The sequence below is a fragment of the Crotalus tigris genome, unplaced genomic scaffold (genome assembly GCF_016545835.1).
Source record: "Crotalus tigris isolate CLP2741 ecotype Arizona unplaced genomic scaffold, ASM1654583v1 scf7180000018484.1034840, whole genome shotgun sequence".
Lineage (NCBI taxonomy): Eukaryota > Metazoa > Chordata > Lepidosauria > Squamata > Viperidae > Crotalus > Crotalus tigris.
The window spans coordinates 642,390-657,428 of NW_024097032.1; the positions used below are offsets into that span (position 1 = coordinate 642,390).

The 15,039-nt window shown below is 34.8% G+C and overlaps 1 protein-coding gene across 7 annotated transcripts in view; it reads right to left on the reverse strand.

The window, feature by feature from the left end:
* Nucleotides 1-1,805: 1,805 nt before the first annotated feature.
* Nucleotides 1,806-15,039, reverse strand: part of LHFPL2 (LHFPL tetraspan subfamily member 2) — an 89,832-nt gene continuing 76,598 nt past the window's right edge. For all 7 annotated transcript variants that reach the window (XM_039352820.1, XM_039352822.1, XM_039352826.1 and 4 more), the window contains one exon: nt 1,806-6,821. In XM_039352820.1, the coding sequence (XP_039208754.1) occupies nt 6,565-6,821 (257 nt within the window). In that variant the 3' untranslated portion in view covers nt 1,806-6,564. The remainder of the gene's footprint in view (nt 6,822-15,039) is intronic.

Genomic DNA, 15,039 nt, shown 5'->3' on the forward strand with positions numbered 1-15,039 from the left:
AAATAGACGTTTACTTATCTTTTGGGGTATTACTTGATAATACTATATATGTTAAAATACCTGTAGTATGTTTCTGAGTAAAGTACTCTAACAAAGGATTAGGATTCAGAACTTTCTTTTAAAAAAAGGAAAGTTATTCTGTACTCTATCTATCAATGTAGGAAAACAAATGAAGATTGGCCATTTCTACAAAACTGTTCCTATAAGCAATTAGTGTTTCCCCCGGAAACAAAGAATTGCTGATCTGTTTACAGTTGGAGTAAACTGCAAATCAGTAATGGCAGATGAATTCCTTTTTCATAGCTTGCTGTATAAATTTGTACTACCAATGGCCAATAAGGAAGCAATGAAAAACATTCCATGTTGTGATGTTCAACTCATTCTTTTTCAAAAGCAAAAATTTATAGCTTGCAAAGTGACATGAAAAATGTAAAATTAATTTTTCAGTAGAGTACATTAATGAGAAGCTGCATCATAATAATGTAGGTGTCAATGCTGCAAATACTGTATATTCTTGCTTTGACAATATGCAAAACTGTCTGGTATTTATTGGGTTAATACTTAGCTTAGAGTGGGGGGGAAAAGCCCAGGAAAGAAAGAGGAAGTAAACTTTTGACCTTCACACTAATTGGATAATATGACCTGTGACTGCATGCGAAGGGAGGGGTTTAGCAAGAAAAGCTTGATGCCAGCAAAGGAAATCAGATTCTGGCATCAACCCGTCCATCATGGTGACCGGCAAAATTGTAGCTTTGCAATAAAAACTTTAGGAAACATGCCTGAAAGTTCTTTGAAGTGCTTCATTAGTCAGAACATGTGACATCAGGGTTTTTTCCAAGTTTTCTAGAATAGTTTGAAATAATAGCTTGTTTTGTTTTCAGTGTTCAGTGAAAACTTTTTAAAGTGCATTGTTAGAATAAATGTATTTCATGTGTTGAGTTCCTCTGATTATCAAAAAGCTATGGAAATTATTTAATTATTCCAATTACTGGCTTTTCTTCCATATAATAATTGACCATAACATTTCCTGTATTGATGCAGAATTTGCATTTCACTGGAAATCATAGAAACCATGACCTAGGAAGCAGGAGTTCAAGGGTGTGTAAGATTATTTCATAGTATTAATTATCTTCATGTGAATACTGCATCATAAAAGGAATAACAAGGTATATTTGTTAGTCATTTGTACACAATTTATGAGGAGAAAGTGAAAAGAAAATTAGATTTAGAGAACTGGTAAAGTCATTCCATAATCTTTCTGAACTTTTGTCTTTTCTAGCACATAGCATTTGAAAAGAGGTGAATCTGTTATAAAGTTATTTACCCAATGTTTTGATAGACAGTTGTAACCTTTTATGAAATTTATGCTATCCAGTTGTTTCTATTTGATTCTAACAGCTTCATCAGTTGTATTTGCCCACAAAACTAACCTTCTAAAGAATTCTGGCTTAGCATGACCAAGTAGCACAGCAGTGATCCTTCTGGTAATATGTGGAGATAGTGTGTGCTCCAGCTGTCAGAGAAAAAAAGTGACTGAACAAAGAACTGCCAGATTGTTGGCTTCAAACGGCTACTTGTTTGGAAGAAAGAAATCTAGTATCCTGGTTAGCTCATCTCATATCATGAAAGAACCTTTTGTGGACTAAGTCTGGCATACTGCAGATACAACCCTTTCTTTTTTACTCAGAAACTAATTAAAATTTAATTTGCCCCCTTTTTTTTTTACAGATTGCCTGGTTTAGGCACCTTTGAGAACACTGTGTTACTGCTAATATAACAAAACCAGAAATAAATTGACACAAACCTTCAGGGGTTAATTATGGTTTATTAGACAAAGAATTACTAATATTTTAGAAAATTAAATTAGCAATCCAGCCCAACAGCTATATTCTTTAGCACACTGTAGCTCATCAAGTGACTTTTTACTTTCTCTCTTTAATATTGATCAATTCATAAGTTTTTAAATATGTGAATACTTTTCACATTGAGACAGTATGCTATAAATTAGTACGCTTGGAATAATCAGATTTCAAAAGATTTTACAATACAGTAAAGTGTTGATTTAACAGACCTGAGTGTAGTAGACTTCAGATGCCACGGATAAAATTCCCATTATATACCTATCTTACTTTTATATATCATTTGCTTAATAAGATTAAACAAATGATGTGCTATAATGCAAAATATGTGCAATTTATATCTTAGCATAATATCACCACAGATTATATACTCTGATTTAATGGACAATTAGAAATAACAGACATCCCTTCTCCCCAATTGGACTGTTAAATCAAGGTTTCACTGTATTTTTAACATCCATTTTTCCCCTACAGAAAGATTTTATTGCAATATTTAAATAATATTGCAGTAGCTTTCCTTTTCCACAAACATATGGATTCTTTCAAATTGGTTTTAAAATCTTTACTGCATATTATACATACTATAATTTGAATTAATTATTTGAAAATTTCAACAGAAGATAACACAATAAACGTTATAAAATCATTTATCCACAGTATTTTATTTTGAGCTGTCTTTACACAGGTTTAATCACTAACCATTTCTTGATTTAAAGTAGTATGTATTAAAAAGAAGTCATATGTGCCATTGTATGAAGTTAATATAGTATTCTGTAAAATATATTTAATTTTAAAAAATTTAAAGACATATTGAAAAGATTTCTTAAACCACATTTTTGCTTGTTTGGAATACAGTGGCCTAATTATTTAAATACAAAAGGTATATGGGATGTTGCATGTAAGCCTGAAGTTGTCATACTGTATATTCAATTGATATAATTGTGCAATATGTTTTTCCACAAATATCACTCCCAATTTACAGACTATGAAGTAATACAAAAAGAATGTTACTCCAGCTATCAGAAATGTATATCATAATTGTAGATTTGCACATGCTATATCAGTGTATGGTTATTATAGAGCTACTACATCTGGACCGTAAAAAATCTGGAAGGTCATGGAAACAATAAGTTTTCTGAATCTATCATCTGTGGTTGTCTGGATCTTTACAGCTCCAACCTGGTAGCCCTACTTGTTCCAAAGTTTATGCATTAACATTTCATTGGCTGAAGCTTCAGTCAAAGATCACAGTTATCAGACGCAGTATGTGTAGCCCCACATAAAGAATTATTTGGGGGCATTTCTGAGGCAGGATTTAAGGTAACTGCATCAGATGGAGATGGTGGTGTGGCTAAAATATTAAGTACAGTAAAGCAATGCCACAATTAGAAAACAAACCCAGTATATGTGCCAAGATTTGCCAGGGCCTATGTTATCTAGTCTACATGCATTCCTGTTTACTATGTTTTCAACCTTGTTTATAAAGCAAACAAGCGGTTATACTGCATCTTGCTGTGATTCTGCAACATTAAGAGTTTTGCAACTCTTGCAGAGGAAATTTCATTAAGATTATAAATAACCACAATTTGCTACCTGTCCCCCCCAAAAAAAGAACAAAGTTAATGCATTGGAATTAGAAAAATAAAAGTGAATTTTCCCTACTTGCCTCTCTCCCCACTGCCCACCTGTCTTCTGCTTGGTTCTACCTGGTTTCCCTTCCTTTTTATTCCTGCCTCATAACACACCAGGGACCCTGAAACTCAGAAGCTTCAGAGAGGCTGATGGTTAGAGACACAGAAGTATATAATAAACAGCTAGCCATTCCATCTTTTTATATAATTATGAAGTGATCTTTCTAATGAAATCATGATTCACTTTTATTGTAATGTGTTCCTAATAAAATGGATTACAATGTGTTGGGATATTATTACTCAGCAAAAAAAAATGTTTAAATCTGGAAAAGTGACACCTATAGTTGACTTGAGTAATCAAATGTATGAGATTCAATTCTGAAAAGATAGCTTACAGATAATGCATATGTCCCATAGGCATCACCCTATATTATTTTCCCTTATATAATACTGGATGCCTGTGTAAAATAATGTTTGCTTATGTGAAAGCTTACTCTCTTCTATTGGAACTTAATTTTTTTATTTAAATTTCCTGAACAATCAACGAATATACTTGAGTGATTTTTAATAAATGTTGCTTGAAGAGAAGTATGCAGAATAATGTTTTTGGGGATTAGTACCTTTTCTTTTTTAAAAAAATGTCCTGTATAATTTGAAACTATCATTTCTGCTATTGTCTTGTAAAAGCTATCTGATAGATTTTCTCTTGATGCCAATTCAAAGAAGGAAACATGAGAATATTGTCCCAGATTTTAATTTTTAAAATGTGCTATAAAACGGCTGAACTGTTCTAAACTTTAATATTCAACAATCATTTTGAGATTGCAAAAGCAAAATAGAAAGGCAATGAGAATGAAAAAATGTAAAAAATATTTTCATATCAGGCCAACATTTATTTTCCTTTAACTGCTATTCTCAACTAATTTCCAAAGTGCCTTTTCAGAATGCAGAACTTTAAAACACTGAAGAGCCGGTTATGAATTTTAAATTAAAATCGTGTGGTCATGTGACATTGCACTTTATGTCTACATCACTTAGTGACAGAGTTGCCAATCCCAATTATCATAGTTAAACGAGGACTACCCTTGTTTAGTCCTGTATTTTTAAAGACACTAAAAAGTACTCTAACTTGAAATGTTTGATTCTAGTCAAATCTTAGTAATTAATTTCTACAACATAGAAATGTTACAGTATCAAAGAAATAAATTGCATATTACACCAGCATAAATATTTCTTGTGCTCCAACTGGAATTTTATACTAAAGGTTCAAGCAAAATTATGCTAGAGTTAACTCCAGCACAGCCCCACCAGCCCTGCTTAAGGATGATGAGTGAGGATTTCTCAGGCATCCGTCCGTAAGCAGTATCAGCCCACAATTTGGCTTATATCTTTTATTTTACATTTGAAACTAGGAAAGTTAATTTGCCAGATTTCCAGAATAGGTGACGTTTCTTGGATGCCGTTCAGGGACAACATGCCAATTACCATAATTTATAATCAGATTGATCAGTCTGCATAATTCCTTAGTAAATTTCAGTATTCAATATTTTTAAATATGAACAGTTCAGCCTCCTTTTCATGCTTTTTATCATGGGAGCAACATGTTTCTGAACAAGAGATATTATGATAGCAATTCTGCAAAAGCAATTTGGCTTCAATTAAGCCCTCATAAACCACTGTTAGTGCTCAGTGAATTAATACAAGTTGTAAAATGTGCATGTACAGAGTTAATTCACAAATGCCTCCTTGGAATACTTATAGCAATGATTTAAAAAGTGGCTATTCACAAAAATCCTGAGTTAAACAGTACAGTACATTCCTTTTCACTGGAATTCAAATTTTAATTTTAGAAGATATGCTAGAAATAAGTTACTATTCAGAATCTGATGTGTTATTTCATCCTGGCAACTTAAACTACAATGTATTATTTCTGTCTATCAAAAGATACATTAAATATCAGTGTTAATAAAGCTTATCTAAAAATTGAGGATCTGGACATTAAGCATTAGTTTTTCCATCATTTCTTTTCTACAGCCATCACTGCAGTACATTACGTTCTCAGAACATTTTAACATATTTTACTAATGCAAAAGGCTCATTTTTGAAAAATCAATCAGTATACTTATCTTATAGATGCAACTAAAAAAGTCCCAAAAGCATTCAGTAACATATGGTCAGAATTTAGGCACATGGTATCTGTTGTTAGATGAGCATGATGGCCGTTTGTACTTGAAATGGACTTAAAGGCAACTGATAGTACTTGGAAAGGACCAGTAGTGACCTTGGTTAAAACCAATAGCAGAGGATGGCTATACTTATTTTTGAAGACAAATCTTGAGTTCGGTATTAGATATACAAAAGTCTAAACTTTTCTCATAACTATACATATCTACCTAGATTAATCAAATAATGGAACTATTTATCTGTAATGAAAAAGTGATTTAGCTTATTTTCTCAAAGCTACCCTCATAAATTGTTATAGTTCCATGCCTCGGGTATGTCTTGAGCAATATGTTTAAATATTGCTTAAAGAAAATTTTATTAACTAGTTTCAACTGGAATCCTTGCTTCTTTATTAAGATACATTATTTCCATGTGCCACTTGCATACAACCCAGAATATTATGGGGTTGTTTTTGTTTAATATTCATGACCTTTCTGAAAAGATACAATGGAGTAACTTAATAGCGTAGTGCTTGCCATTTTGACACTGGAACCTGATTGTGTTATCTTACAATATATGTACTGAAAACAACCTGACATTTCAAGCTATTCTTTAAAAAATCCTTCATAATCATTCATCTTGGTGAAGACAAAATGGAAATAATTGTTTGCAGCATAATTGGAAAGCCAGCAGGTTTGCTTTGTGGCATTCCTTCATATCCATGTGTCAGAATTCTCACTACTTCACATTTTTTAATACTGTCTAGAATTCAGTGCCTTTCAACTTTCTATCATGTTGTACTACCAGAACACTTACTGTACATGTCTTCATTCCTCCCTATAAGAGTCCAAGTAGCTACTTCAAATCCATTAGTTTTGAGATAATAAAAAAAAAATTGGGAGAAGAGTATGTTATAGGAGACAAATCAGGCTTTTTCCCTCTTCGATTTCCTCCTGGACTTTGTCGCTGGAGGTGGCGATTTCAGCTTGGGCAGAGAAGACTGCGCAGATGAACGTCAGGACTGTGCCACCAATAGCAGTGTAGAAAGCCCAGCCTAAAGAACAGTCACCAAGTTTATAAGCTGAAGCATAAGGTCCACAATAGCTTATTGCCTTCTGACAACCCCAACCAGCAGGATATAAGATCAAGCCTAGAATAAGGAATAGTCCTATTTAAAAGAAAGAAAGAAAGAAAGAATAGTTAGACAAAAGTGCAGTAAAGTTAGGCACAAAACTTAATTTTCATAGGAAGGAATTTGCATTCTGATACAAACTGAAATTTCTGATGGCTGCTACTGAATGGTTGGCCCGTAATCTATAAACTGGTGGGCCATATTTTTGTCTACACTGTAATTGCTGAATTCATAGTGATGAATATGATGGAGCATTTTGGCCATGTTACTACAATGAAGGCTGAATTCATAACTTAGAATTTAGGAAAGAAAGCTCATTCAGATATAGAAAGCTCATAGTCAGTTTTGAGTACCTGTATTTTTGTTGACATCTAGTGGTCATCTGGATTTTTGCTGCCTGAGAGAAATGGTCTGGAAGAAATAGTCTGTTGAGCCCCTCTTCATTTTTTTCTATGTGAACTTAATAGTGCTATGCATGCATCAAGGATGATTCACTAACAGTTGGGACCTCATGCATGTGCAGGCCCTGCCTGCTGTTAAAGCAGCCCAATTTTTTTTCAGTCCTGTGTGACCCAGGAAAAAAAAGATGCTGCTGCTTTAAGGATCTTTAATGAGTGGATTCCTTAACAAAGTGGCATTTTTTAATCTGTGATCTGAAGCAATTCTTCCAGGCCATTCTCAAAAGTATCCACAATTGTACAAAGTAATCCAAAATCCACAGTGTGGATTTTAATACTGTGCCTAACTACAATATTAAACGTACAATTGCTTTCTAAAAGTCTGACATTTTCATCGTTCAAATCTACCAAGAACTTCAACCAAGAACTAATCTCTCATTTAAAACAAAAGTTGATATGTTCTTCCAATTATTGGGATATAGTACCACCACCTAAGAGAATAAGGCAAAACATTTTAAACCCATGGAGTAACCTCTTGTGTTATTGCTTACTGGAATCCATATATGACTCTTATCTTGACTGTAGGACTTTCTCTATGGAATTTGGGAGTTGGATAGCATTTCCTGTCAGAATGTCTGAGCCAGTGGGCATACAAAATATTGCTTAAAGTCAGGCAGACAGGGATAAATTGAGCTTTCATTCTACTGAGCCCACCAACTCTGGCAGACTAAACACCCCAAATCCCCTTCTTGATATTTGTCAACGAGACCTGCGGCATAATTCTTTTATTGGAGGTTCTACTGTTTCTACAGCGACAAACTGAAAGGCAGTTTGAAAATTACTGTATTTTGTGCAATGTGTCCAAATTAAATTTTAAGACATTTCCTTTAAAAATAAATGTAGTTTATTTGAGCAAACATAGTTTCATATATTGCAAAAAAGCATAATGAAATTTCCATAGCAGAGATCTTGACTTTATACCGATTTGTATTGTCATGGCTTCCATGAAAGGATTGGTTGCTGGAACTGAATTTTGTTGCTCCCCCTCCCATTTTTCTGTACAGGACAAACAATTATTAACCCTACATTGGTTCTGGCCTGCTTCTGAGTTGCTTGTGGTGAGGGGCAGCATTGGATCTCTGCAATATAGGGTTTATTGTAGGAATAGCAGTCATTTATGACCACCCTGCTTGTGTTCCAGAAGAAATCAAGATTTGTTTTAAAGGGAAATAAGATATGCATGAAATTCTCCTTTTTTATATATATGGCCTTAACCGGTAGAGCAGGGTCCCCAATCTTTCTGGCTCCATGGACTGGTTGTGGCGGCAGTGGAGGGGGATGGTTTCACACAAGTACTTGCCGCTTATGCAAATGAAGCTTTGTGCGCTCGCCTGCCACTTGTGCAGCTCAGTTCCCAATGCTTCACAAACCACTACAGGTCCATGGACTAGGGATTGGGGACCCCTGCTGTAGAGGGTTTGGCAAATGTTGCCTAGTGCAATAACAATAGCATTTAGACTTATATACCACTTCATAGTGCTTTTACAGCCCCCCCCCAAGAGGTTTCAGAATCAGCATATTGTCCCCAACAATCTGGGTGCTCATTTTACCAATCTCAGAAGGATGGAAGGCTGAGTCAATCTTAAGCCATTCAGAATCGAACTCCTGGAGTGAGCAGTGAGTGAGCCTGCAGCACTGCATTCTAACCACTGTGCCACCAGGGTTCTTCTTCAGCTATTTAGGCAAGATTAATGTATTTTCCAAATGCAGCTTCCAACTTCAGTGCAATCTTACATTTGTTTATTTAAAAATGAACAATATGGTTACAGTAATGGGAGAAGGACTCCAGTTTTGCTTTCCTTTTGCTTTCAGTAAAGGCACTGAATTTTCTTCTCTACTTCAGTAGAGACTGAGATACAGAACATGTGAGCACAAGCATGTCACTCCCTCTATCTGTAGAAACTCTGTATGCAGGTACACCCAGATTTCACCTTTTCCATCATGGGGATATAACCGTACAAGGTTTAAAAAAATGTCCTTATTAGCATTGATAACTCCTTCCTTAGTAGATTCAGGAAGCTATGAAACTTTAAACAGTGAAAGCTGAAAAAAATGTCCTTGCAATGGAGAAAATAATACAATGAATTGCACTGCAAAGACTATGAATTGCATACTTTTTGCTGAAATTGAACATAGCTACCTGAAAAAGCTGCACGGACATTTTTTATATTTAGGCTGAAAGTATTTTATACCAATGATTATTAAATCTATTAAAATGCCAATATTTTTCAGGGCTCCAATATACTAAAAGTAAAAAAAAAAAAAAAGGAGCAACCTCTTGACAACCTATGAATACAGCACAATAGTTCTTACAGAATGTTTATTCTGAATTGATCACTTGCTCATATTGGAACTTGGTCTTCATGCAAAACAACTTAAGCATTTTCCTTTCTAGATTGGTAGCTGAAAGGAAGGGTAGTGCAGATGTGATGGCCATGAATCCTCCAGCCTTGTGCAAGTCCAGACTACTGTCTCTGACAATACTTTGGTTCTCTATGCATTCTTATTCCATATCCAGATAATCTGGAACTCTTTTCTAACAACTGAAATCTGTATTGTTAAATGATTGGTTATCCAATACCTCCTCTTAACATCGTGAGAGATCACTGAATAGTTCCCAAAAGGGTGTCTACAGTAAATATTTATGTATTTGTTCATTCATTTAGAGAAAGGAGCTTTGTGTAGAGAAGAATGATAGAGGTCCTTCTTTCCACTCCATTCAATGAATCATTTAATTTTTCAATGTAACAATTTCGGGAATTGTTATGGGAAATGTACTTCTGTTAACTCAAATGAACAACCCCCTCTGCATTTAACCAGATGATATTCAGGATCTTTCTATTTCCATGTTGCATTTTGGCACTCTATTGTTCTAAATTAAAATGTACTGGATATATATAAAGCTAATTTGCCTTCCCTGCAGTTTACTAATACCTTGCTGAGACTGTTATATTTGGTTTCAGCTATGATTAATTCAGCATTTTATCTCTAGGGTACAAGTTTAGTGATTTACATTTATTGAACTATCTAATAAATATTATTGAAGAACAAAGGCTATTTTGTGCCATATAGTATGGGATTTGCATATATCCATCTGTATCTCCAGACAACCAAAATCTGTAATTCACAGAACTAATTAAAGACAAAATGTAAAATTTCTTTTGTCTTTTCATTTATATCCAGGACTTGTTATTGTATCTCTGAAAAATTTGGTATTATAAATTGTTCAATATTTCAAAAATTGTACTCTCCCATATTTAACAATCTTGTGTCTTCCACATTCAGGAAATGTAATAAATGATTCAGTGCCCTCTAAAAAGTCATCCTTAATGATTGGAAAAGAAATACTATTTATTATTCTAAAAACAATGAACATAAATCATGAAATTCTCTTTAAGTTGTTAAATACAAGAAAACCTGAAGAATGAAATTCTATAATAAGGATATACAGGTTTATAAACTTCTAACAACTAATCAGGAAAAGAAATGGAAGGCCTTGCATTTTTAAATGTAAATGAATTAGGTGCTGAGGCCAAGGATTATGCCCATCTTGGTTATGAAATAATTTCACTTATTCCTAAATGGAGTTCTAGGAATGTAACAGGAATTAAGAAAACTGTACTGGACAGGATTAAAAATTCAAATGCATAGGATTCTATGCCTATAGTAACCTTTTGGACCATTTTCAGGAAAGCAACTACTCTTAACTTATTTGGTTTACTATCCAAATACTGAGGTCCCATTACATCTGTCTAAGAGCAACTGAATGTAAGAAACAACTAAACGTTAAACAAAAAAGGAACCTTCATTAAGCAGGTTTAGCAATAACAGCTATTCCCACACAGTGCCGTTCTAAAAATGGCCATGCACTATGTTTGAGCAATGCCAGGACAGCAGCTTTGCCCTGATGTAAAACAGATTCCCTGGCCTGATATGGAAACAACGTCTTCAAAGCATAGTTACCCAGCTGTTTGTTTGGTTAAGCAGAAGCATACGCTTTAATTTTGACAGTTGTTTGTATGGCTGTTGCTCTGCCATATTAAACAGTGAAGTACTGCAAGGCAAACTTAGTTCTATTTCAAAGATGAACCTTTCCCAATTTCCGTCAAAATTCATAGAGTGTTTACTTATTAAAAGGTCCTCAGAAAATCCACAGGAGCTAAATATGATCAAAGGGGAATTAATGCTACATCTGTCAAAGGCATATGTGATGCTGTTTAATTTAAAGTAAAAAACCTGTACAAGTGGCTCCCACGAAGTGACCTTAAAAGTTACAAGACCCTTCTTATATCAGACATTACTCTTCCAGGTAGAAAGTTGATACTCTAACAATCACAACATACCATGCAGCTTTCCCATCTTTCTTCCCTTGACTCTGTTTTGAGAAGAAAGATGGAAGAAACCATGAAAAAATATTGCAAAGGTAGGGACATCTAGGTAACCCACAACGTCTGTATAGAAACCACCTGGTCAGAAAATATTTTTGTAATGTTAAGCCTATTAAAACATAAACCTCATGTTTCTGTCCAAAAATGTACAGGTTCTATCTGATGTGTTAAAAATCACTCTGGATAGCTAATATAATGCAGGTTTAATGACACTAGGAATGATACTGAATCTTCAACATCTAAAATTTTATTATTCCCACTCCCAGAAAAAGGGGAAAATTCCATAAGCTCTGGAATTGGTGTTATTTCTTTCCTTGTGGAATTAATAGAATAATAGCGCATTTCCTATCTCCTTGGAGATACATTGCGTTAAATTCATCAAGGGTTCCTCTTAGAGAAGTGAGTATACAATCACAGTCTAATGATTAAATTAAAAAAAATACCATTTCATGGCCCCATGTGCTTGCCAGGACAAATTCTTACACCGAACAGGATTGATAACTCATAAAATTCATTGGTAAAAAACAGCTGGTTATCTTCATCAATTTCAAGGCAAAATGACAACCTGGACTGAAATCCAGCTTACTAATGCATCCAATTAATCTTTGCCTTGTTCAATTTTTGATTAACCTATGTTCTACATAAGACTGTATACCAATCTAGTTCTCCTCAGACAATTAACATAGAGGTACCATATGAGAGAAAGGGTCTTTAATATTTATGGCACAAATCAAGAAAGAACTTATTGCATGTTTATTAAAGAATAATAAATATACTGTCTATTTCTGAATGTTAGCTTTCCTTTGAAGAGATTGGAGGCTAATCTTGGGACAGCTCTATATAATTTTCTGAAAAATTGGAAATTTAGATACTGACAGCTCTGGGGAAACTGCCGAATTGACTTTGATTACTGTTTTAGAAATCAAGGAAAAGTTAATTGGTTCTGTCTAAATGGCAGCACTTAACTGACTACATCTGTATCCAGTAACCAAACAAAGTTTAGGCTTGGTAAGTTAGGCAATGGCAAACAACTCCCATACTGATGCCATTCAAACTGCACATGTGTATAATCTATACATTTAAAGACGTCTTCAACAATTTGCTACTGTCAGACTTGCAAAATCTATAAATTAATTGATCAACACTTTGGAATTTTTAACCCAAGAAGTACCTCAACTTGAATAATAAATATTTTCCCTCATCCTATGCCATCTTATGTTTTTCTCTCCAGGGATTAAGTAAAATACCAGTGAAGTGGCTTATTTGGTTTTGGCATACTGTGAAAATTCAGCCACACTGGTTTGTAAACTAATTATTTTTATTACACTGAACAAGACAGCCCAATGGAGGTTTATTCATTAAACCAAAGTTTAACAACATGTTTTTTATACTTTGTGAAGATCTTGTCTTGAATCTTAAAGACAAAATTTAAAATTCAAGTGCATAAGAAACAAAGCTGTTACTAAATTTATATGTGGCTTATTGAATTATGTATCTTCCAAACACTGCCCTTTCTGGAAATGTTCAGAAACTTTGATATTCTCTGTAAATATATATTTACAGAAAAAAAATGATGAAGAATCTGAAAGTGAAAGCCACAAGATGATTGGCAGCAGTGGGACTTTCCACACTATTTCCTAATTCATTTGCTTTACAGCAGTTACCCTGAATTGCTGAGTGTAATGTTTCCTTTGTTCTCCACAAAAACCCACACAGAGTGAATCAGGAATAGCGTAAAAATCACAAGACAGATTGTCAGTTGTCTACCCTGTTGTTCCTTATTTTTAAGTGCTATATCAGGGTTTGCCAGTTATTACAGCTCAAATATTATTAATAAAAAAAATCAGTTTGCATTTTGAATATCAATACAGTGGGGCAAAAAAGTATTTAGTCAGCCACCAATTGTGCAAGTTCTCCCACTTAAAAAGATGAGAGAGGCCTGTAATTGTCATCATAGGTAGACCTCAACTATGAGAGACAAAATGAGAAAACAAATCCAGACAATCACATTGTCTGATTTGGAAAGTCACATTCCAAACAGACAGCTTAAATGGTAGACCAATTTTCCTGCAAGTTTTCATTTCAGAAGATCTCTTGGATGAAAAACTGTCCTGGGTAGTATTTGAACTCTCTCCAAAAATGCCACAAGGACCAGTCCATCCAAACTTGCATGATTCAATTACAGAATATAAGCTAAGCCACAACCCGCTGTTCAAATTTCAGAGAGCAAGAATGTACCCATATGGAAAATATTAACACAAGCCTAATCCATGTTACACTGATGAAATAAAACGATGGGAGGGTGACTTTTATCGTCAATAAAAGCATCAGAATGGAGGTATATAGAATTGGTTCTCTTCCCAAATGTTTTAGGTCACCTCCAAAACAAAATACTGTTGATAAATGGTATTTTTCATAGCAAGAGAGGAAAATTATTAAATACATGGCGTACTATTTACATTAACTGATTTAATTAATGTCATCATTGTAGTCCAATTAAAATTATATTAGACTTAGTTTCACCCATCCCTGCCTACTTTTTAGAATATTGACCCCACATACCACTGAAAAACCTGTATGGCCACTGAGCTTGGGATATTCACAGTGTCGGTTTTGTTTCCTCTTTATATACAGTAGCTTGTCTTGCCAGTTTTGATGGGGGCGTGATTTTTTCCTGATTCTTACCTAGGAGATTCAGTTTCCCAATTGAAACTGAGGTTGGGACTGTCCATGTGTTGTGAGATTAAGGAATTATGTGTTGTTGTGCCCAATGATGCAACCTTATGGGAAGCACTAAAGTTGGGGAAGACTACTTTAAGGGGATATTGACAGCAACAGAGGAAGAAAAAGAAGCTAAGAGAGGAAGAATATACAAATCCCACTTTTATTTGTAAAACTATTAAGTCACAAGGGGGAAGGGCATGATTTGTTTAACTTAGCAAGTTCAGAGAATCACAGAATTGGAAGAAACCTTGGACATCTTCTAGTCCAGGGGTCCCCAACCCCAGGTCTGTGTACCGGTACCGGGCCGTGGCATGCCAGCAACCGGGCTGCACAAACAAGCAAAGCCCCATCCGCGGAATGCAGGCAGCACACAAAACCACGTCCCCTCCAGTCCGCAGAAAAACTTCTCTCTACCGGTCCCTGGTGCCCAAAAGGTATCTGCTCTAGTCCAACTCCTGCTTAGGACAGGAGTTCAAAGACAGGAGTTGTGTGAAACCAACCAATTATGGTTTATTTAATGAACTATGTTCAAGCAACCCTTGGCTTAGAATTCACACCTGCAAATGTGGTTAGATTCCTTCCAATAATCAAGAATTCATGACTGCATGATTGGGAACCAAACGCCCCAAAGAAGCAAATATGATACTGATAGCACAATTATTTTGGGATTTACTGCCAAAGCAT